Genomic DNA, 21,182 nt, shown 5'->3' with positions numbered 1-21,182 from the left:
CTTGGCTAGGGATGAGCTTGTAAAGGCACTTGAGAACTTCTAGATGTGAACATAGGGAAGCACTTGAGACCTTTTCTGGATATACACAAGGAGAGGCTGGTCCTGCCAGGTAAGATCCCTAAAGCTGGATGTAGGACATGACAGAGCCCAGAAAATGAGAGCTAGGTGGTCCATTTCCTATTCAGGGATCTATTTTCCTAGTGGGTGAGCAATACTAGGCTCTTCGGCAGGAGGCTGTTGGCTTTGGTGGCCTGGGGACAGCCTTAACAATGCTCTCAGTGTTGCTGGAGATGTGTTGTCCCAGCTATATGTTCCCCAAAAATGATGTGTAGGGGATTTGGTTTCTTCCATGATCCTATGCCTCGGTGCCACAAGCTGGTCTGTTGTGCAGGGGCATGAGCAGTGCGAGCACTAGCAGGGGCTGGCCTGGGCAGGAGGAGCTTTTGTCCCCACGCTTGGTTTAAGCTGTGTCCCATCAGTGGGCTCTGCTTCCTTCTTGCACACAGCCACGCAGAGGGTCTGTCCCTTCCTGTGGGGCTGAGGCTGTGGGATTCGCGCTCCTGGCGCAGCGTGAGCCCAGGCATCTCCAACCACCCCCTTTGTTTTCTGTTGTCTCTTCAGGTAGCCAGATGGGAGCACAAAACACGAGCGCTAAGCCGAGTCTTTGGCTCTCCACGTGCTGCCTGCTACTCCCTGGGTGCTGTTATCCTGATGCTGAACTGTGTGCGGAGCCATTGGTAAGGAACCAACCCTACTGCTATGTATTGATGCAAAGAAATGCCCCTGCGGGGTCGGGGGATGAGGGATATTTGCTCTGCAGTGCTGGCTCCAGCCCAGCTTTTGTGTGGTTGGATACTTCCAGCCAGGAGCAGATTTATTCCAGGATTTGTAATACAGACAAGGGATATGGCAGTGTGGCCAAAACCATCAGTGTCAACAGTCGCTGGGCGTTGCAGGTTTCCTTGCTCCGCTCTCTGCGGTGGTTTCTCTGCCTTGCAAGCAGCCCAGGCGATGGGAGGGCTGTTTGCACACAACGGATCAGATGTAACAGCAGAGTTCTTTGATTTTGTTTATCATTTTTAAGAGAAAATTAAACCTGTTTTTAAGAAGCCCCAGTTTCCTGTATAGAAGAGCAGGATTATCTGTGCACTTAGCGAGCAGCCTCTTTAAACTCTTATCTGCGATCTCTTTAACTACCACCTGTGCCTGGTAATAGTGCTGTGTGACTGATGCACCATCCACCATGGGAATACGTCCTTTGACGTCCTGAGTGCAGCAGAGAGGTTTACTGCAGAAGATTTCCTCAATGCCAGCAATTTATCTGCGATCTGGTAGGCTTTATCTTCAACACTGTTAGGAGAGACAGACTCTCTTCCTAAATTCCCAGATTCGATTATACCAGGGTCAGAGATAATGGGTTCTTTAGTACTTTGGGTAACTTCCCAAGCGAAGAGATCTCAGGTTGGAATTTGCACATGTCTTTAAGAGCGTTGCCTTCCTGGAAGCAACACTGAGACCTGCCCTTGCCTTTCTGTGTTTGTCCCAGCTACTGATTATTGTGGAAAACATAACAAAGCTTGCAATGAATAGGGCTGTACCTGAATGCAGGCAATGCAGAGGGCATGTGTGTGTTCTGCTGATGTCTCAGTGACACGACAGGCTTGGATTTCACTGGGGAATGTCTCAGCAGCCTCTTGCGCAGATGACATAGTCGCTTCTTGTTTGAGAAGCAAAGCCTTGTGCTGCCTTTAATTAAAAACGCAGCTGATGGAGGGGCAGGCTTTGTTCCCAGTGGTCCTGCTGGCTGCTGGGTCAGTGAGGCTTGCCGGGTCCCAGCAAGGCGCTGATGGGGAACTGCTGGGAGAGCCAAAGGGACCTCATCCGTCCCAGCACTACATCACACTTTCCCCCTGCAGACCCCTCTGTGTCCTACTAGGGCTGGCACTGCTGGCTCTGTTCTGTGTGATGAGTTTGTGAGTGCTGTGGGGCTCACCAGAGGCAGCTCAGCCTGTGCAGCTCAGGAGCCGGGTCCTGAAGGAGACAACAAAGCTCAACCCATAGGGCTAAAAAAGCCCCACTTAGACCTTGTTTTTGGAGCAGGGTCCTTGGAAGAGAGAGCAGCTCCTGCTCAGTAGGACACAGATGAGACAGTAGCGAAGTGTGATTGCCTGCCCACCTGATGGGCCAAGGCCATTTCAAATGATTGCAGTATGCATTTTATTTCACCCAGGTGTTTCAACATGATTGGGTTATTCCCTTGCCTGTCCTTGGCACTGAGGTTGGCCTGAGTGATGGTTAGCAGGCTTTGGAGGCTGTTCAAGCAAGGCAAGTCCTTAATTGTGGGAGTGATGGGATGGTTTCAGGGAAGTCATCAGAGCAGCAGCTGCTGGAGATGCCCTGAAATACACCCCCAGTGCTGAAAGGGGCTACAGAAAAGCTGGGGAGGGGCTGTTGATCAGGGAGTGACTGAAAAGGGGAGATTTAATTTGAAAAAGGGGAGATTTAGATGAAGTAGTAGGAAGAAATTACTTACTCTGAGGGTGGGGAGACTCTGGCCCAGGTTGCCCAGAGCAGTGGTGGCTGCCCCATCCCTGGAGGTGTCCAAGACCAGGTTGAATGGGGCTTGGAGCCCCTGATCCAGTGGGAGGTGTCCCTGCCCATGGCAGGGAGGTGGAACTGCATGGGCTTTAAGGTTCCTTCCAACCCAAACCATTCTGTGATTCTGGTCTATGAGTTAAAAACAGCTCAGTGAGCCCTCCAGGTCTCTTGGGGCTTGTTGCTCAGGCCTGGAGAGGTTGTGCCATTTGGGAAGGACTCAGCCTGTCCTTCCGTGCATGAAGATTTCCCCTGACCCTGGGCTCCACTGGCCAGAGAGGGGCTCACGAGTTGCATGACAGCGGCACTGCCATCTCAGCGGCCGGTGATGCTGGGAGGGATGAGTCTCCCTGCTCTTGTTATTTTGCTTTTCCCTTTATTTTATATTCTGAGTCACTCGTATTCGAGCGCACTGATGAAAGCCTGTTTTCCGCTTCTCAGCCCCACAGAGGCAATCCAGCCTGCAAAGTGCAGACTGTGCCTCACACTTCAGCTGCGTGTGGCAGAGGTGGTTGTGCAGAACAAAACTGGCTGCTGATAGCGAGCAAAAAGGCGGCCTGGGGGGGGGTCCCTCCACCCCCAGTGCTGTAATCCAGCCTTTAAACATCCTCATTGTGTGCTTTAGGGGCTTTTTGTGTGGGTGGGGGCTGCCAGGGAGCGATTGAGGAGCCCACGGGATGTCTCTTTTTTTTTTTTGTTTTTAAGAACCTGCTTCCTTTTTGTAGCTGAATTTTTGAAAAGCTCCAAGCTGGGGGGGGAGGAAGGGAGGGCAGAGCAGACAGAGTTTGCAGATGGGTTGGCATCGCGGCTAAAAGCGCCCGGGAGCTGGGCTGGGAGGCTGCTTCCACTGCCCACTCCACGCTGGCGTCTCTGCCATGGTCCTATCTGCTGTTCGGTGTTGTGATGCTCTTGTGCAAGCTGTGCTCTGAAGGGATACCTGGGGTGTAAAAAGAGGAATGTTTTGTGCTCAATTAAGCAATTAGGTGGTTCTCAGCTCTGAGCTTCATTATCAGCCTTGCCTTGCTTCTGAGAAGCAATCCAGAATGACCTGTGACCAGGGAAGACCTGCTTAGTCAACTGCACAAGACAGGCGTCCTTAATTGCTTTGGTGCAATGATTATTTTCATTACTGCCATGCTCTTTCTGCAAGAAGCAGGGAACTTCCATCACTGAGGCTCTTATCTGTGAAAACAATTCCTGAACTTTTGAACTACCTGCCCTGCGTGAGCTCCCCCAGCAGTTTGACTGCTGTCTGTGTGACAAGGGACGTGACAACCTTCGTTGTCCTCCAGACTTGCATCCAGAGTTGCGCTTTCCTTCCTGCCTTACCACATTGTTGATATCGTACCCTGCGTCAGCTCTACAATCAGCTGCTGGTGCTGCCTCCGAGTCCTCCTGCACTCCCTTTTTCACACCCTGATAATCTCTCCCAGAGCAAGCACATGCAGGTGAGGCTTGTATGCAGAAAGTTGGGAACTTCCCACCATGTGGATCTTGAGGGGTTTGTCTGAGCTGTAAAGGCAACACCAATGTGCACATCCTGAGCTGGGGGAATTTGTAGATGCAAAGGTCTTGGGGTACCAAGGGCTGTGATGTGACTGGTTGGAGCGAGCCCTACAGATGAAGGGCAGCGCCTTTGGCAATGTGCTCGCTGGGTACCACCCTGCTGGTTGACATCAAGTTCTCCGTTAGTGCCACCCGCTGGGGATTGCTTCCTGCATGGACGGGCTTCTCGCTTGGAGCTGATGCTTCCAAGAAAATGAGTCCACCAGGTGGAATCTTGCACAGGGGAAGGATTGTCATTGCCTGGTAGAACCTCTCACCTTTATACTCAGAACTACTTAATTTTGTGAGTGGTACCACGAATGAGCATGGTGTGAACGGTATCGATCTGAGCACCACGTGGCCTTTGGTGGAGAAATGACCAAGTTCGATGATGGGAATCGGATGTGGCCTGAAGGAGTCGATGTCCCCTCCAAGCCCCATTGCCAGCAATCTCTGGCTGTCCAGGAAAAGCCCCAGGTGACCAACAGCACCTCCTGCTCACGGCTGCCAGGCAGCTGGTGGATAGAGTTGGGAAGCGAAGGTGTGAGGTGGGGGCAGAAGCTGCTGTAGCCTTCAACTAACCTAAATAACACACGCAGGGGTGCTGTCAGAAAAGCAAAGTCATTATTGGCAAAAGAAGCTGTGAAGATGATGACCGGGCTGACAATTGTCGGTAGTATCAGCAGGATGATTTTAGTGCTGTCGGGGGTATTTTTTTTCAAATCAACAAGATCTTTTGTTGCAGTGTGTGCAGCTGGGCACCACTGGATGGTTTTACCCCTGTTGCCTCCTTTTGCCAAAAGAAACAAAACCTCAGGCATGGGGGATAGATTGATGCCCCCGCACGGTGGATGCGGAACATCTGAAAACCTGGCTGCCTGCAGCACCGCTGCTTCCTTGCTGCCTGCCGCTCCCTGGCCCAGTTCTGCCCCAACTGCATTTGCCAGCCCCGGTTTCCAGGCTGATTTTGGGGATTAGGCAAAAGGAACACTGCTGGGCTGTTCCCAGCAGCGACCCAGTTTGCTGGAGGAGGTCTTTGCCCTCCTTTGCGGGAAAGGGATTGCAAAATACGTTCACTGTGAGCCACTAAGAGAGAGCCCCAGAGACCTCAAAAACTCAGCTTCTGTCTTTATACAGTGTTTCCAGGTTTGCTTCTTGCTGCGTGCAGCCTTTGGGGATGTATTTTGGGCTGCAGGTGTGATAAGTTTTCTGGTGTCATAATTGCCATTCTCTGGTTAAATAAGCCTGTTTGTGCAAACCTGGCTGCACGTCCTCTTTGTGTCCCACGGAAGGGACCTGCAGCCAATTTCCCTCATTCCTACTTTCATCCTGCAAACCCACCCACATGACATGTCTGGCCCCAGGCTTCAGTACCATTCTGAGTGTTTTTCCTGTTTGTGTGGTATATTTTGTGGCAAACTAAAAGAAGAGAGATGCAGATTAGATAAAAAGAAGAATTTTTTTCCAGTGAGGATGGTGAAACGCTGGCCCAGGTTGCCCAGAAAGGTGGTATGAGCCCCATCCCTGGAAATACTCAGGTTGGATGGAGCTCTGAGCAACCCGATTGAGTGGAGGACTGGATGGGTTTGACTGGATGGGTTTTAAAGGTTCCCTCCAACCCAAATCATTCTATGATTCCCACAGAACAGTGGCACGCGTGCAGGGTCAGGTGAGTGTCTGAGCAAATGCCTCTCTGATTTGGGAAGGCCAAGCAATGCCTGCTGCCTTGGCTTCCCCGTGCGAAGCAGCAGTCGTGCAGCCCACCCGCAGCCACCACGGCTGATCTTACTCTGCCAGGAACTGGCCAAATCTGCCAGTTTGGCCAGAACGGAGCTGATGGATTTGGGTTTTTTCCCCACTGAGATGGAGATGGAGTGCCTCCGGTGTCATGCTTCACGCCAACAAGCACGCAGAGATGTCAGGGGAAGCCCCATTTCCACTTGCCAAAGCTAGCGGTGCGTTCCAGGTCCCCCCTCGATGGCAGATGTCCTTACGATAACAGCTGGGTACGCGATTAAAGTAGGTTGGAGCCCACCCAGCCCCTCCCGTGTGCTGGTTAGAGGGATGCTCCTCACCATGGCAATCGCTCCGCTCGGCACACGAAGCATTTCCAGGTACTGGGACAAAGCGTAGCTGTAATTGATGTCCTCTTGGGTGCCGAGCCGAGCCGCTGCCTTGTCGTGCAGCCAGAAATAAATGCTCTAACAAACGTGACTCAGAGGCACGTGGTGCAAGGGACTGGTTTAGTGACAAATCGGCTGCGTGCCTAGCTCCTCTAGCAAGGGAGATGGCCAACACCTTGTCCTCCCCCTGCCAGCGAGGATGCTGTGAGTCTCCCCTGCCAGCAAGGAGCAGACGTGGATGCCAGAATAATTGACGACTCCGTGTTGCTTGTTGTGGCCCAGCATCATAAATGCTTAAAAGGTTTATTTACCAATTCTGAAAATTCCTGTGCGCATCATGTTTAATGCAAATAGAGAGTGTGTTTAGGAAGATATAAAACATTACTAGAGGGAAAGGCAGTCTATTATCTTGGTGCAAACACCTCTGTCTCTAGCCGTAAGCCAAACGGCAGGGGACTGAGCAAGACATGCCGATGAGAGTAACTAATGCAGGGCTATCCGACCGTGAAAGGGAAGGATGGAATCATCTGGAGCAGGGGAGACTGCTTTGCCAAAATAAACCACGTCACGTGCTGGTTGCAAAGCCTCCAAGGCTGATTCATAATCATCCAGTTCACACTCTTGAAGCCACCTTTGTTCTTCTGCTCCAAGGCCAAGTCGGGACACTAGCATAGGGTAGAGGAGCTTCAAGAATGTAAGGCAGCGTGAATCCATATCCTCCAGTGTGAGAAGCAGCCTCTGAATACTGTGCTCCAGCTGTACCTCTCTCTACTCTGCACTTTCTTTGCTGGGGGCTGGGATCCAGGTGGGCACCAGCTCCGTGCTGGTCTCCCAGACCTGCCTCCCCAGGGATCCTTAGCAGCTTTGATTGGTGGAAAATGCCTTCTTAGCACTGGTGTCCTGGCTGAATGCAGAGTCAAACCCTGAACACTGCGAAAAGGTGTTAGCATCTTTCTCTGTGGGAGTCAAGAGCTCCAGAGCATCCCTGGGGGTGTCATGCTGTGCTTCATGAGCACGACCAGGCCAGGATTCTTCAGACAGACGTGTGTATCCCTCAAGGGGGATCGCTTTCCACCCAAACCCAGTCAGCACTGGTAGCAGGGGTGTGGATTTGGGCTTCCTCATAGAGGACATTTGTGTCATTTCAAAATAAACAGCAGGGAGGTGATGCAAAGGGTTGTGCAGCTGCTGCTGCTTCACGCTGCAGCTGCGTTTGTGTGTTCCCATCAGCACTGATTTTGAGTTAAACGAATGTGAGCCTGATGAGCACAGGGAGATGTGCTGGGTGCTGGATGTATGAGTTACATCGCCAGGGGCCAAGCTTTCATTCCTCTGGCTGTGCTTGGCTCCCTGGAAAAAAGGAATTTCCCTGTGATTTCTAGCATGGGGAACAGAGTGTAAATCACCAAGATGCTGTGTTCTTGCTCACTCCCAAGGATGTCACATTTATTCTGTGTTTTGTTTCCCTGCTCCAGTCCAAAGCCAGGATTAAATAGCTTGCTCTGGGTCATAAAAACTCCCCAAGAGTAGAAAGCGTAGTAGGAATGAGCTCCAAGGAAAACAAAATATATCTCCGTGGCCCTAAAATCATCCTGGACTTTGCTTGGTGCATATACCTTGTCATCTGGTGTTCAAGCCTTCCAAAGGTGTTTCCAGCTGCTTGTCCATCAGCCAGCCAGGCAGGATTGTTTCTCTCAGCTTTCATTTAGGCAACAGAAAAAATCCAGGGGTTTGCAGGGATTGAGGAAACTGGACATCAGGGGGAAAAAAACCTATCCCAAGCTCTGCAGGTAGCGTCATGGAAGTGTTTTCCAGCTGAGGAGCCCAGGAGCAGCTCTTGTGGCTTGGCCCTGGCAGCAGCAGTGGCTGAAGGCGCGGGAGAGCTGTTTTTCCACTTGTATTTCAGCCTCCAGGGTGCTTGTTAAAAAAAGGCTCAAAGTTTCCTACCTCATGTGTCAGCAACATGTAGAGAAACACTGTGTACAGCTCTGTGGGTCTGTTATCTCCTCTCACTCTTATTAATGGATGTTTTTTTAATCACATTGTCTCCTTTGTAGGCATGTGTCAGAGCTATGTGAGATGCTGAGCCTTCCAAGCCCTGCTCCGAGCAAAGTTCGGGGGTTGAAGGGGGGTCACAACTATTCCACTCACAAACAAGTATTTGGAAGGTCAGGCCTGAAGTGTCTGAACAAGCCTGGAGCCGAGAAGCTGTGTTCTCACTTGAAAATACGCATCTCTAGTATTTTCCTTTCGCCGTTCCAATCCTCCCCCTGGCTGTCAGGCTTCTGCCGTGAATCACTGCTGGGCACGTGGCTAACACATGAACGCTGCAAAATATTTTGATGGAGAGGAACGGGGGTGGGAGCGTGAGGTAACCCAGCCAATTGTTCCCAGCCCTTCAAGTCCTGCACCGAGGCATCACAGCCTCCAGCATTTGGAAGGGCGTCTCCCAGGGCTCCCACTCATGATGAAGCCTGAGGTTTGGTGAGCAAGGCAAAGCTTTTTATATTGCAGTTCAGGGGGGGTCGGTGAGTGAGGGTTGCAAATAGAAATAGCTGCCCCAGGTCAAGCCCTGGCTGCTCACAAGGCTTCGGTTCCTTGCTTCTCCCATTGGGAGGTTGAGTACATCCAGGTGGAAGAAGCAACACAGTGAAGGATCCTCCTCAGCAGCATCCTCTCCCAAAGCTCCGTGTCTCCCGGGTGGATAATGTTGGTAATGAGTTATCACTATTAACAGCCCTTGTTGTCTCTCCGACAGCTTCACAGAAGCCATGAAGAGGCAGCCGAAGCTGGAGAGCTTGGACTGCCACTGGGCCTATTACTTGGGCTTGGCCATCTTGGCTGTAGGGACCTTGTTTGTCATCTCCAGCTTCTTAGCACTGGGATTCACCGGAACATTCCTAGGTAAGCACCAAAAATTCAACAGTTTAACCAGAAAGTGCATTTAGTCCTTGCAAGGTTCTTTGGCTAGGGCAGAGGGTGTAATCATCTCCTCGTCCTTGTCTTCAGGGCTGTTAGATCTGCTCTTGGCTTTATGATGCTAGAGCGTGGTGGATCTACCCATGCCAGTACCTCACGCAGAGAAGATCATGCGGTGATGTTACGTAACAAGTCCCATCACCTTCAGTGTCAAGCCTGAGATAACCTGACAGTCCAAACACCTTCCAGAAAAGGGACCCCCGGTGCAGACCGCACGAGCAGCTCGGTGCCGGCATGAGCGGGTGCGAGTGTCCGGCAGCCTTGCTCTGAGCCCCTGCCTGCTCGCCACGTGCGTCGAGGCAAGATCTCGTTTGCTTTCCCTCTGCAATAAACCCGGTGCTCGTTGACAGATTCTTTTATCTGCCGCTTTATGGCAGAAGGCATTTTCCACTGTGCCTGCTTTCACATTTAGAGAGTAATTCTATTAGCTTTGTTGACTTTAAAAACATGCCAGTATGCGTGGAATTCATAAAAATAAAATAGAGACAGGAACAATAAATATCTAAGGAAAGGGGCAGCTCCCGCTGGCTGAAACAATCACAGCCCCAGCTCTGACACTGCGTTTAGGCTGTGCTTTTGCAAGTGCTTTAGAAACCAAATTCAATTAACTCCTGCAGCGTCGCCAGGAAGGAGAGAGGGAGGTAATAAGCCTTTCTGGTTTCAAGTGGAGTTGCAAAGAAATGTGTTGAGTTGCCTGCTGCCAGAAATAGAGCTCAGCACTCCTGAGTGTGTGCCCTCACCTTCCATCGGTGCAGCCCCACTCCTGGCCCCGTGTTACACCCCTGGCCCCCAGCTACTGGGCACTGGCATCCTCCAAAATCACCTACTCCCCCCAAGAAGGATACTGTCCCTGTGGAGACACATCCAGGGAGGTTGGGCCGAGGAGTACGCGCTAGCGAGAACTGCTTGAATGCTCCTGAAGTTCAGCCAGGTCTGGGGTTGTTTACGTAAAGCCTGATTCATCCAACCAGGAGGATCCACTGGACATGAACTGCTGGGGAAAGCAAACAAGTGAGTCAGGCTCAGCGTAAGTGGTGAGCGTGGTCCTGTCCCTTTCTGCTCTGCATAGCTGGTGGTTCTTGTATCCCTGGGGGCTGAAAGGCAGCAGGCATTAGTGGCCCATGTCAGGCACTTCTGCTCCATCCTCTCCGCCCATGAAGGTTCTCCCTGTCGCCTGGTCGTCAGATTGAGTCTGCGTGGCTCTGAACCTTGTGTGATGCAGCAGGGAGCAAGGCCAGCTCCCTCTGCTAGCTGGGGCACAATGGGTGATGGGGCAGAGATGAGTCAGGGTGGGAAAATGCCAAGAACATGTGGTGGTGCAGCTGGACTGGCTCAGTACCCGTGTTCTACAGAGACATGGTCCAGCTGGAGCCCTACGGAGCATCCATCCTTGGGACCAGTAGCTGCTTCTCAGCACACAAGCCCCTACAAATCCAAGTCAACAAACTCTTAATGGAGATGTTGTTCTATGTGGTTCCTTATCCAGTCATGGGGAACACAAGGGATCTGCAGGCAGGTCTACGAGGATCTCACGTGGGATGTTCCATTGCTGGGGACTCACTTGGAACTGGTACTTCCAATGTCCTCCTGCATGCAGGGGTTTAGTGACATTCTGGTGCTGAGGGACAAGCAGGGTCCCCAGCAGTGACAGCGCTTCTGACTGCAGGTAGGAAAGGGCTGCACTGCTTTGTCGAGAAGGGGACATCCAGCTGCTTCTCACAGTCAGTATCTAAGCTCAAGGGAAGTCTTGAGAGAGCCTCTTGATGACAGAACACCTCAAAAACTGACTGGAACATTTGACCCTTCCCTTTTTGGGTTTTCATGTAGCAGGCAGGGCAAAGAGACTACGTGAAGGCTGCCTATTAGATTCCTCTTTAACAGCACATTTGAGCTTTGGAGCCGCTGCAGAGCACTTTGTCTTTTAAGTGTGGGCTAAACAGCATAGCAGGAGCTGTGTGAGTCACCCTTCTGCAGCGAGTCTTTCTGTGCCACCCCCCCTCCTGTACAGCACCGACCTCCGCAATGGCTGGATGGGGCTCCTTGCCCCAGGGCCTCCTCCTGGTGCCCTCTCTCTGCTCCATGCCCTCGCGGGGATTCGGGTGTCTGTTCAGCACCATCCATCTCACCATTTGTCCTGTTTCCCCATGAACAGAGTAACCAGGGCTTTGCTTCCCAGAGGCTGCGGGCACCAAGAGGCAGCTCTGCTTGCCTGAGTCCATCTGTCTCACACCCCATTGTGGTTCCTCCTAGTGCTGACCAAGATTTCAAGTAAATCTGGCTTGACTGAAGTCTGTTACCGGGCTGTGGTGAAGCTGGTGGCTCTCCAGAGAGGAGCAGAGGTGGTGCTTCAGCCCAGGTTGGGCTCCAGGGACCGTGGGAGACCTTGCGGGGTGCATCAAATGGCTTTTTGCTGCCACGAGCCACAGTGTCTGCCCTGTGCAGTGAGATGGTTGCACTGACCTCCAGCAAAAAGCAACCCAAACTAGGTGCCAAAGGCTCCCAGCCTGATGAGGAGCTGATTCCTGATTTGAGGGCTTTACGGAGGCACAGGAGATGCCCAGGCTGGTGTGATGGCATGGTTCTTTCCCTTAGCACCTGCCTGGATAGAAAAAAAATTTCAGGTCCTCTCTGGTGGTCATCTTCTTTTAACTGTGTGGGTCTAGAGGCAGGATGTACATTGCAAAAGCTTTTGTCCTGGGGGAGCTGCCTGCTCCCCCCGCTGCTGTTTGCTCCAGCTTGTAAGGAACCTACCTGGAGGGTCCCGGAGCCTTGCTGGTGCTGGGCAAAAATAAAGCCCTACCAGCCCCACAGACCCAGGGCTTTGTGTGAACCTTCCCGGTGCCAGCACCAATTGGGGAGCGAGATGTTCAGCCCAAAGGCGAGGGCGTGCAGGGTATAATGAAGCATTTTGACACATAAGAAAGCACAGAAATGGGCTATAGCAGGGGGTGATGTGTTCTTTCTACCAGAACGATCCCGGAGATGCATTGCCAAGTAACTGCGAGAACATATATTATGAATACCAGGCAATTATCTCACTTAGTGGCCTGTAGTTAAAGCCCAAAAGCATTGTCTAATTGGGCAGGTGCTGTTTATCCCTAGAAATAAATGTTTTTGCACTATGTGAGGTCAAAGAAATTACATTACGATCCAGGTAATAATAATAACCTTGAATAGTTTGCACTCTCGTAATGCTTTTTATCTGGAATTCCAAGCTCTTTCTCACCATACATTAATCCTCACCACCCTCAGCGCTATAAGAAAGACTGATATTATGATCGGTGCACAATAGCATTGAGAGGGATGGAGGAGACTTGCCCAAGGTCAGGGAACAGGCTGGCAGCAAAGCTGGAAACATGACCCAGGGCTGTGGCAGCTCCCTGAGCTGATGGACTGGCACTGCTCCTTGTTGACTGATGCTGTGTCTTGTACAGAGGACACGGTGCAAAATCCCTGCTGGGCATTGTGGTCTGGTTTATAAGACCAGCAGAAACCAGAGCTCGGCATCCTGGCCGCTTCTCCCCCTTGAAATGCCACTTGCAAGCTGCACAGCATCTCCTTGCTTGTCATTTCTCTTCGAGGCTCCTTTCAGGAGGGTGGAAAGATTACTCCATGGTAGATTGGAAGCTGGTTGGATGCCGACAGTTCTGAAAGCTTTCCTTGTTACAGATGACAATCACCTATTATCATCATCATCGTGTCAATAATTGAGTGTTTTGTAGGCAGAGGTGCTATTTTCTGAAATTCTGAGAAATCCTCTGAACCACGAGATAAGGGTGAGAGTGAATGAGGGCATTTGGTGGTGGCAGTCATGATTATAACATCTCAAAACACCATTACAGGGCACTGGGCTTATTTCCCCATTAAATGGATGTGATCCTATGCACTTGCTTCTTTGTCAAGTGGCATCAGATGAGCAGTTTTCAAATGAGAAAGCCAGAATCAGCCAGTTGGGACCTCGAGAACTGCTTCCCAATGAGGGCCGTGGCTGCCGTAGCCTCGCTGCAATGCACAAACCTTCCTTATGGGCAAAGAGCCATTCGCAGAAAAGCTGATAGACACGGAGTAAACAGCCAAGCCTATTTCAGCCTGGAAGTCAGCAGTGAAACCCCTCATTCCCCTTCAGTCTGCATCCCTGGCAGGATCGCCTCGTGGCACAGGGAAGGTATCAGTGTGCCAAGGCCCCCCAACTACATGGAGCCTAACCAGAAACCCTCTGTTTGCTCCGTAGGTGATTATTTTGGCATCCTGATGGAGGCAAAAGTGACCAGTTTCCCCTTCAGCATCCTGGATAATCCCATGTACTGGGGCAGCACGGCCGTCTACCTGGGCTGGTCCCTCATGTGAGTACACGTCCTTGCAAACGGTGCCGGTTGTAGGGTCTGCGCTCAGCAGGGCGTAAGGTGTTGGGCTGCATCAAGGGTCAAAGAAACTCTTGGTGATGGCAGGCAGCAAAAAAAAAAAAAAAAAAATCCAGCAGGGAAAGTGCAACATGCCCTGACTTCTCACTTCCTGACTATTTTCGTGCGTGTAAAATCTTTTGCTGTCATAAAAGACTTGCAAGTATTAATTGTAGAAAAATAAAGAAGTGCTGAGGAGAGGAAGCATCAGCAAATGCTCTGCAGCTGAATAAGGTCCTTGGCAGGCTCTGCGTGTGGAAAAAACAACAGTCAAGGCCGGATTCACGCCGGGTGTCGCTCGGCAGGGGGAGGGCACCGATACCAGGGATCAGTGTGACCCTGTAATTACTTCTGAATAAAGCAAAACAAGCCAACGAACCCTTTCCCCCACTGCACGGTGATAACACTTCCGAAACACTCCTCATGTGATACAACACAGCTTAATAGCCCGCTTAGGAGGAAATGAATAGGCTGTAATTTAGCAGTAAATGAGCAATATACTCTATTCTGTGTAACAAGTTTTTATGTGGGTTTCATTTAATATCACATTTTATTGATTATCCCAGGAGAAAAAAAACCCGGCTGTGTTACACAGGGAGCCTGTAGAGCATTGCACACCTTCATCACTAGGCATTTTGTACCATGTTCCTGAGTGTGACCACCTCTCTTCTACTTCAGTGGAAAGAATAAAGTGCTTTCCTCCTTTCTGCTCACTTTTTCAGCCACGTGAGCAGCGCTTTCTGGCCCCTGGTAATATGTAAAGCTGATGGTTTCTCTCCTGTCTCCACTGAGCCTTGCTACTCTTCGTTCTGCACTTGAAATCCCTTTCCCGGTGCTGTCAGGGCTGGTTGCACAAGGCTATTTGCCTTCCTGGGAGACCAATGGCAGTGCCAGGCAGGAGAGACGATCCTGGGGGCAGCAGCGGCGCGAAGGCAGCTTGGAGGTTGCTGGCGAGAACGGGGCAGAGCTGGGGATGAGCCCCCCGGTACCAGACCTCAGCCGGAGACAACCAGCAGCACCCCCACCACAGCACAGCAGGAAGAATTTTACCAGGGGGAATTATAAGGAGATTTTTATTTGTTGAAGATCAGCATCACACTGTTTCCTAGAACCTTCACAGAACCAGCTGAACCCTCCTGAGCTGTTTCTGTCACAGAAAGCCCTTCTTCACCCCTGTGAGAGAGAGACCTCGCACCGGGTGCAGGTTGCGTGGTCTTCCAGGGTAATCCTGGGCAACAGCAGCTTGAAGCAGACAAGACAACAGTGGGATTGCCTTCTTTTTCTCGTTAAAAGGCTGCCACCATAAAGGGCAGTGAGGCATGACAAATAATTGCTCTTAACAAATTGCTGGAGCTGTACAAAGTGGCACCAGGACAGCGCCTGCTTGCCCTGGGGAAGCTCTGCACAACCCTTCACGTGGTGGTTTTGACTGTTTGTCTTCTCTGAGATCTTGGCTTGGAGTGCTGAGGTTTTGGGGGGTCCCAGGGCTTTCAGAAGATGTTAGGCTTCTGCCCTTGGAAGCCAGAGCTAACATCCTGGCTCCTAGGCAGTAGGAGGGATGCTGGAAGAATCTGTCTGCTTTCTGGCTTTGGACAGGCCTAAAACGTAGAGCATATTTTTCCTCCCTCGGTGATGTGTCATGCTCCATATCATGGCTTCAGAGCCCAAAGGACTGATTCATTTTATTTTGTAAGGGCACACACACCACATAACGTAAGCGAGCCTGGCAGCACACCAGGCAGCCTGTCTTCTGACTCCAGTCCAACCTTAAAAGCATCGCATGGGGCGAGAGCCGCTGTTTCCTCCCTCACAGGCTATTGCAGCTATTCCTGGCTCAACTAATGGTGGCTCTGCAGCCAAAATAAGCGTGTCCACCAAAGATGATGGAGAAGGCATAGGGTCATTAAGGTTGGAAAAGACCTCTAAGCTTATCCAGTCCAACCGTCAGCCAAACATATACAGTTTTTTAACACGTCGAGGAATGGAGACTCTACCACTTCTCTGGATGGCCTCTTCCAATGCTTCACCACTCTTAGAGTAAAGTAATTTTCCATAATATCCAGTCTAAACCTACCCTGGTGCAACTTGAGGCCGTTTCCTCTCATTCTACCACTTGTTACTTGGGAGAAAAGACCAGCACCCACCTCACTACAGCCTCTTTTCAGGGAGGTGCAGAGAGCAGTGTAGTCTCCCCTCAGCCTCCTCTTCCCCAGCTCCATTCTCCTTCTCTGGACACGCTCCAGACCCTCAATGTCTGTCTTGTACGGAGGAGCCCAAAACTGGCGTCTCCACCAGCTGCCATGAAATCAAGAGCCCCAGGAGGAAAGGACAAAGTGGCTTCCCCGTGTCTAACATCCCAGACCAGCGAGGCCAGTGGGGAAGGATGCGAGCCCACACCATTGCTCTTGCAGACAACAACCCACAGCCATGGGGAGCTGCAGCAAGAGTTGGGGATGGACAGATTTCCTACCCAAAAAAATCCTACGAAGACCACAAAATCTTCCTTTCTGACTCATAATGAACCCTGCTACTACTCAAGCCATTGCCCAATAAGTAGGTCAAGCTTGTAAGATGCAACAACTCAAACACTTCTCATCACCCGCGTCGAGCAGCTTCGTTCTTCCCGAAAGACAAATGGAGCGTTAGCTGTTTGGGGACAGCTTTGTGTATTTCTGGTAGGGAAGTGTTCTAACTTGTGGCAACAGGCTGGGTAAATCAGAGCTGGAGCTGCAGCCAAATGATGCAATTAGAGGTCTTGCTGTCAACAAACAATCATGCAAATTTGTTCTCTCTGATAGGAATCAAGGAGGAGACATGACTAAGCAATGTAATAGCAGGGGGTTGGGAGAGGAAGAAGTTGCCTGATTGCCTCCTAATGAGGGAAAAACTTATTGCAAAATGGAAACAGTGAAAAGGTGAAGACTTATGTGCATCTTTCCAGGAACTGGTGTGGCCAGGCAGTACCTGACGGCAAGTCGGTACAAGGTTTAGGTAGTTGTGTCCTTCCTCTGGAGGCACGTTTTCCCAACAAGACTTGCACAAGGCTTGTGTGATGTTTATCCTCACCAAGGACCAGCTAAGTACTATTTTTGCTGACAGCCAGCTCTTGCCCCCCTCAGAGCTGAGTTGTGACCAGCAATTAAAGGCAATCAGCAGTGTCCTAATTAAAAGCAATACAGCCCTTTGCTGGAGGCACGGGATGCAGAAGGGGTGTTTAGGGGCCTTGGTGCCTGCAGTGAGCCAGATGCAACCGCGCTGGGGAGATGGGGCCGGGACCTCATGGGTGCTGGTGTGGCCGCTCTGACCTGGGGGAATTTACACACCACAGGGGGAGTCTCAGCACCTGGTTTGAGGACTGTAACCCACCAGGTGAAATCCTGGCACCTTAGCAAAGCCCCTTCTGCCTTTTCCAGCGTCTCCCTTTGAGGCCAAGCATTGAAGAAGTGTCCTCATGTGGGTGGTGCAGGTTTGCAAGCTATGTTGACATCTCTCTTTATAATAGGAGGTGATGGGGATTGTTTAGTCCCCATTCTTTGGCCTCAGTGCTAAAAGGAACAGCTGTCCATGTTGCATCTGCAGCTCTTGAGCACCTCTGCCCATAACAGATCAGCATCATCGGTCCCCTGCGCTGTGCCTGATGACCCCTTGCTGACGGACAGCATTCAGCTGAGCCTCATGGAGATGAAAGATCCTGTTCTAAAACATCCTGAAACGGGTTTATGTGTGAACTGACACCCCCCCCACCACCACCTCTGGCACAGCACCCGCCCTTCATGGGGCAGTCATGGACCGTTCCTCCCCTCTCCATCCCCAGCCCTGGTTCAGCCAATGTATAGGGAACCATACGCTGCTCCGTCTGCCGGGTGTCTCCTGCGCCCTGGGTGGCCCATCTCTCTGTGCACATCAGGCATTTCCCTTATAGCGCTGGCTCGCAGCCACAGCCGTACGTAAGCAGCTCCTTAGCTATTAAACAGCCTTATAATCTCAGGATTTAGCATCAAAGCAGAAGCTCTCTTAGCAGAGGCGTGCGGGGATAAGACTTAAAAGAAGTCTCCGAAGTAGGCTGAGGAAGAGTCTTTGCCAAGTAACATCTGTCTAAGACAGTTAACATTAAATTAAAAGAAAAAACAACCAAAAGCCTTTTGTTCGCTTCTGGTTAATGAGAAAGAGAGCGCTCTCCTGGAGCCCAGCATCTCATTTCACTTTCTAAGCCAGGTCTTGCATAAGCCCATGTACTTACCTGATCCTTTCCTTCTCTTTCAAAACAGGCATGCAAGCCCAGCTGGCCTTTTCCTGACAGCTGTAGTGGCAATTTCCTACACAATCGCAATGCTGTATGAGGGGTGAGTGGCTCTGCAAAACCAGAGAGCTTCTAATTGTTTCCACCAGCTTTAACTCCCGAGGTTTCGGGGAACTGCAGAATTAGTTTTTTCCAATGAATTCAGCAGGGAAGAAGGAAAGCAGAGGATTGTTTTTCAGTTGTTTCGGGTAATGGGCAGATTCCTCTCTGAAACTATTTGCTGAGTTCTAGGAACGTTTGTGCATTTATTTATTTTTATCAATTTGAGATCTTTCTTTCTGTCGGGTACCTGACCCTGTCTGTACAAGAGCAATAAGGAAGGCAGGGAGAGGATTTATTGTGTCATGTGAAGAGACCCTGCAAAAAGCGCTTTCATTTTGTAGTTCCTTGGATGGGCTTCTCTGATATTTAGGGCCACAATAGCCTGGAAGACCAGAACAGAGCAGCCCAGAATTGTTCCCAGAAGCAGCAGTTGTACTTGAGCAGCGAAAGGTCGTTTGTGATTGCAAGGGAGGAGGAGATGCAAAGAGAGCCGAGGTCAGCCTGCATGCAAGGAGAGTCCGAGCATGTGCTGAGCCCTGTGCTCATTGCGCTCTGCACAGGGATAATCCTGGGTAAGAGCATCTTGGAGCTGCTCCACCATCCAGTGAAACCGAGCTGAGAATTGCCACGGCACGGGAACAGTCAGGCTGTGCCAGCCTGTGAAGGGCAGAGTTTCTAGGCCCAAAGGAGAGCTCACAGTAGCCTCGATTTTAATTCTTTCCCCCTTCTTTTGCCTCTCTTTTGTGTCTTTGCCCTCTCTCTCTCCCCAAACTCTCATCCTCCCAATCACAGGCCTTTCACAGAGGAAATATATCGGCAGAGACAGAAGGGAGTGAAGAACAAGTAGCAACAGGTACGTTCAGGGATTGGTGTTTCAGCAAGAGGGACTCCTTTTCCAGGCTCCCCCACCTACAAGCTTGCTAGATGAGGATGGGAGCACCACCTCCCCTCCCAGCATGTCCTTGCCCAGCCCTGCCTTCCCCAGCTCCCCCAGAGCCCTTCCTGTACTTGTCAAGAGATCTGAGCTTCAAACCTCCACAAAATCTAGGTGGGAAGGCTTTGGACAGCAGAGGTTGTCCGCACCCATCCAGCAACCCCCAGAGCGATTTGATCATATGCTTGAGAGTCAGTGTGGGGAAGAACTGCTGGGGACCTTCAAGGCTTCTGGCTTAGTCTAAATCAGCCAGAAAAAAAGCAGCTATTGGCCATGGCAGGTGCTCCAGTGAGCAGCAGGGATGGTGCAAGAGGGCAGGAAAATGAGGCATCCCTGCTCCAGGCTGCTTCGTGCGTGAGTCGGGAGCATTCGGTACACGGGCTTGCACTGGTTCACCCCAGAAACTCATCCTGCGCTTGCTTTTAGGGGGCCAAAGGCTTCTACGGAAGCTTAAATTCCTGCCCAGGCCCCTCTCCCTGGGGTTAAATTCCACCCTGGAGCATCTTCCCACTGGCTGGGTGAGCGTGTGGCTCTGCTGGGGTTTTGGCAGCCTGGTAGCCCCTGCCCCAAAGATGCTGTCGCAGCCGTGAGGTCCCTAACAGACTCTTGTGTCTCTGCCTTTTGCGAAGCAGTGTCTCGGATACCTCGTCACAGAGTGCCTCTCTGGTCCCCACACTGTCTGATTTGCCCATTTTCCTACTGAGATGGATCCTACTAATTAGCCCAGCGACCCTTAATGAGCCAACTGAGCACCCTGTGTTATTTGAAGCAATCAGAGGAACAGCCCAAGCGTGGCCCCACCTCCTCGCTGCAGCCCACGGGAGCTGGAAGTCCTTGTCCCTTGTGTCTCTGTCTCCATTGCTGGGTCACTGCAGCTCCTGCCATGAAGGAGATGCTCTTCTAGGAGCCACACAGCTTGGGACCTCCTGATCTCTTCTCCTGCACTGATTATTGGAGATTTGCAAGGGAAAAAGCAGTTCAGCGCCAGCCCCAGACTGGAGGACAAGCAGAGTAATGAGGGAGACGTGGAGAGCCTTTTGTCAGCGCCCTCTGAGCCACTAATCCTGAAAATCATCTGAAGATTCTGCCAAAGAGCCACAAGAAGCAAACAGAAGCTTGTGCAAAGCAATGAGGAGGGCTCCGGAGCCCCTGAGGCGTTCAAACACGGCTGGGGAAGGAAGAGGGGAAAGCACTGGAAACTCAACAACAACAAAACCTGCCACAAACCCAATAACACCCCCCTCTTTTCTGGGAGAGGGACACCTCCCCATCCAGAGCTGTAGTTCCCTGCCTGCGCAGAGCCCTGTAGCATCTCTGCTGTATTTGCTCTAAGAAAAGTGACCGAAAAAACACGTAGATGTGAATGTACAACCTAAACCGTGGGGGATGGAGGGCTGGCGGGCATCCCACGGGGAAGCCAAACTGGGAGAAGACCAAGGGGAAGAGTCAATTCCCATCCATACCCTACTGATACCCCATCCCTGGCCGTGTCGGTGCCCCAGCCCCCTCCAGACCCACCCAGCCCCAGAGGCCACATGAGGGTCCTTCTTGCCTTCCCCACCACCCAGTGCCTTCCAGCTATTTTTCACTGCCTTGCAGAGATGGTGGGTGGCATGAAGGAAAAGGCTGCTTCTGCCTTCCACGTTGTGCAGCCGATGGGTATGGATCCCACTTCCACCGCTGCCACCAGCCTCGGAGAGTCCCTGAGAACCCTGAATGGGAAGGGACCCGGGGCGATGCTCCAGACCCAGGCTCAGTGTTTACAGATTCCCAGAATGGTTTGAGAAATAAGCTGTAAATAACCAAAACCAAGCTGTGTGAAGCCTGGGGAAAGGAGCTGCACTTCTGGCTCCCGCACAGGCACCAGGATGTGGTGCCACATCTCATCATCACATCCTCCCTTTTCTCAGTGTTGCCTCCACAAACTGTTGCTTCCAGTTGCTTTTGCATGTTGTAATTCACCCTTTGGACATTGAGCGGCAGGAATTAAATGTGTTGGTTTCTTTTCGATCCAGCCTCTGTTTCCTTCAGCCAGGCTCACGGGTGCTGTGCTTGTGTTTCACCACTTCAGAGCCATTAAACAAGGATTTTTATTTTATTGCTGGCTCAACAACCTTCCCCTTAAAGAGTTGGGCATAGTATTTTATTTTTAGATAAGTTTCCACATCCCCTTCATGGTTAATGTTTATAGATGGAGGCTAAAACAGCCCAGTACCCATAGCAACCAGCAAGGAGAGGATACATTGCATTATTCAGACAGTTTA

General features: G+C 51.2%; 1 protein-coding gene across 4 annotated transcripts in view; it reads left to right on the top strand.

Moving 5' to 3' along the window:
• PEMT (phosphatidylethanolamine N-methyltransferase) overlaps positions 1 to 19,945 on the top strand; it is a 43,819-nt gene extending 23,874 nt beyond the window's left edge. For 3 of the 4 annotated variants that reach the window (XM_069870429.1, XM_069870425.1, XM_069870428.1), the window contains exons 3-8: positions 622 to 737; positions 9,022 to 9,167; positions 13,474 to 13,585; positions 17,911 to 17,985; positions 18,777 to 18,837; positions 19,551 to 19,945. In XM_069870429.1, coding sequence (XP_069726530.1) covers positions 622 to 737; positions 9,022 to 9,167; positions 13,474 to 13,585; positions 17,911 to 17,985; positions 18,777 to 18,831 — 504 coding nt within the window. In that variant the 3' untranslated portion in view covers positions 18,832 to 18,837; positions 19,551 to 19,945. Of the gene's footprint in view, positions 1 to 621; positions 738 to 9,021; positions 9,168 to 13,473; positions 13,586 to 17,910; positions 17,986 to 18,776; positions 18,838 to 19,547 lie in introns of all 4 variants that reach the window. The other variant, XM_069870427.1, reaches the window with a different exon arrangement.
• Positions 19,946 to 21,182: the final 1,237 nt, after the last annotated feature.

Source organism: Phaenicophaeus curvirostris, chromosome 16, assembly GCF_032191515.1.
Source record: "Phaenicophaeus curvirostris isolate KB17595 chromosome 16, BPBGC_Pcur_1.0, whole genome shotgun sequence".
In the NCBI taxonomy this organism is placed as follows: domain Eukaryota; kingdom Metazoa; phylum Chordata; class Aves; order Cuculiformes; family Cuculidae; genus Phaenicophaeus; species Phaenicophaeus curvirostris.
This window is presented reverse-complemented; position numbering and strand designations above follow the sequence as displayed.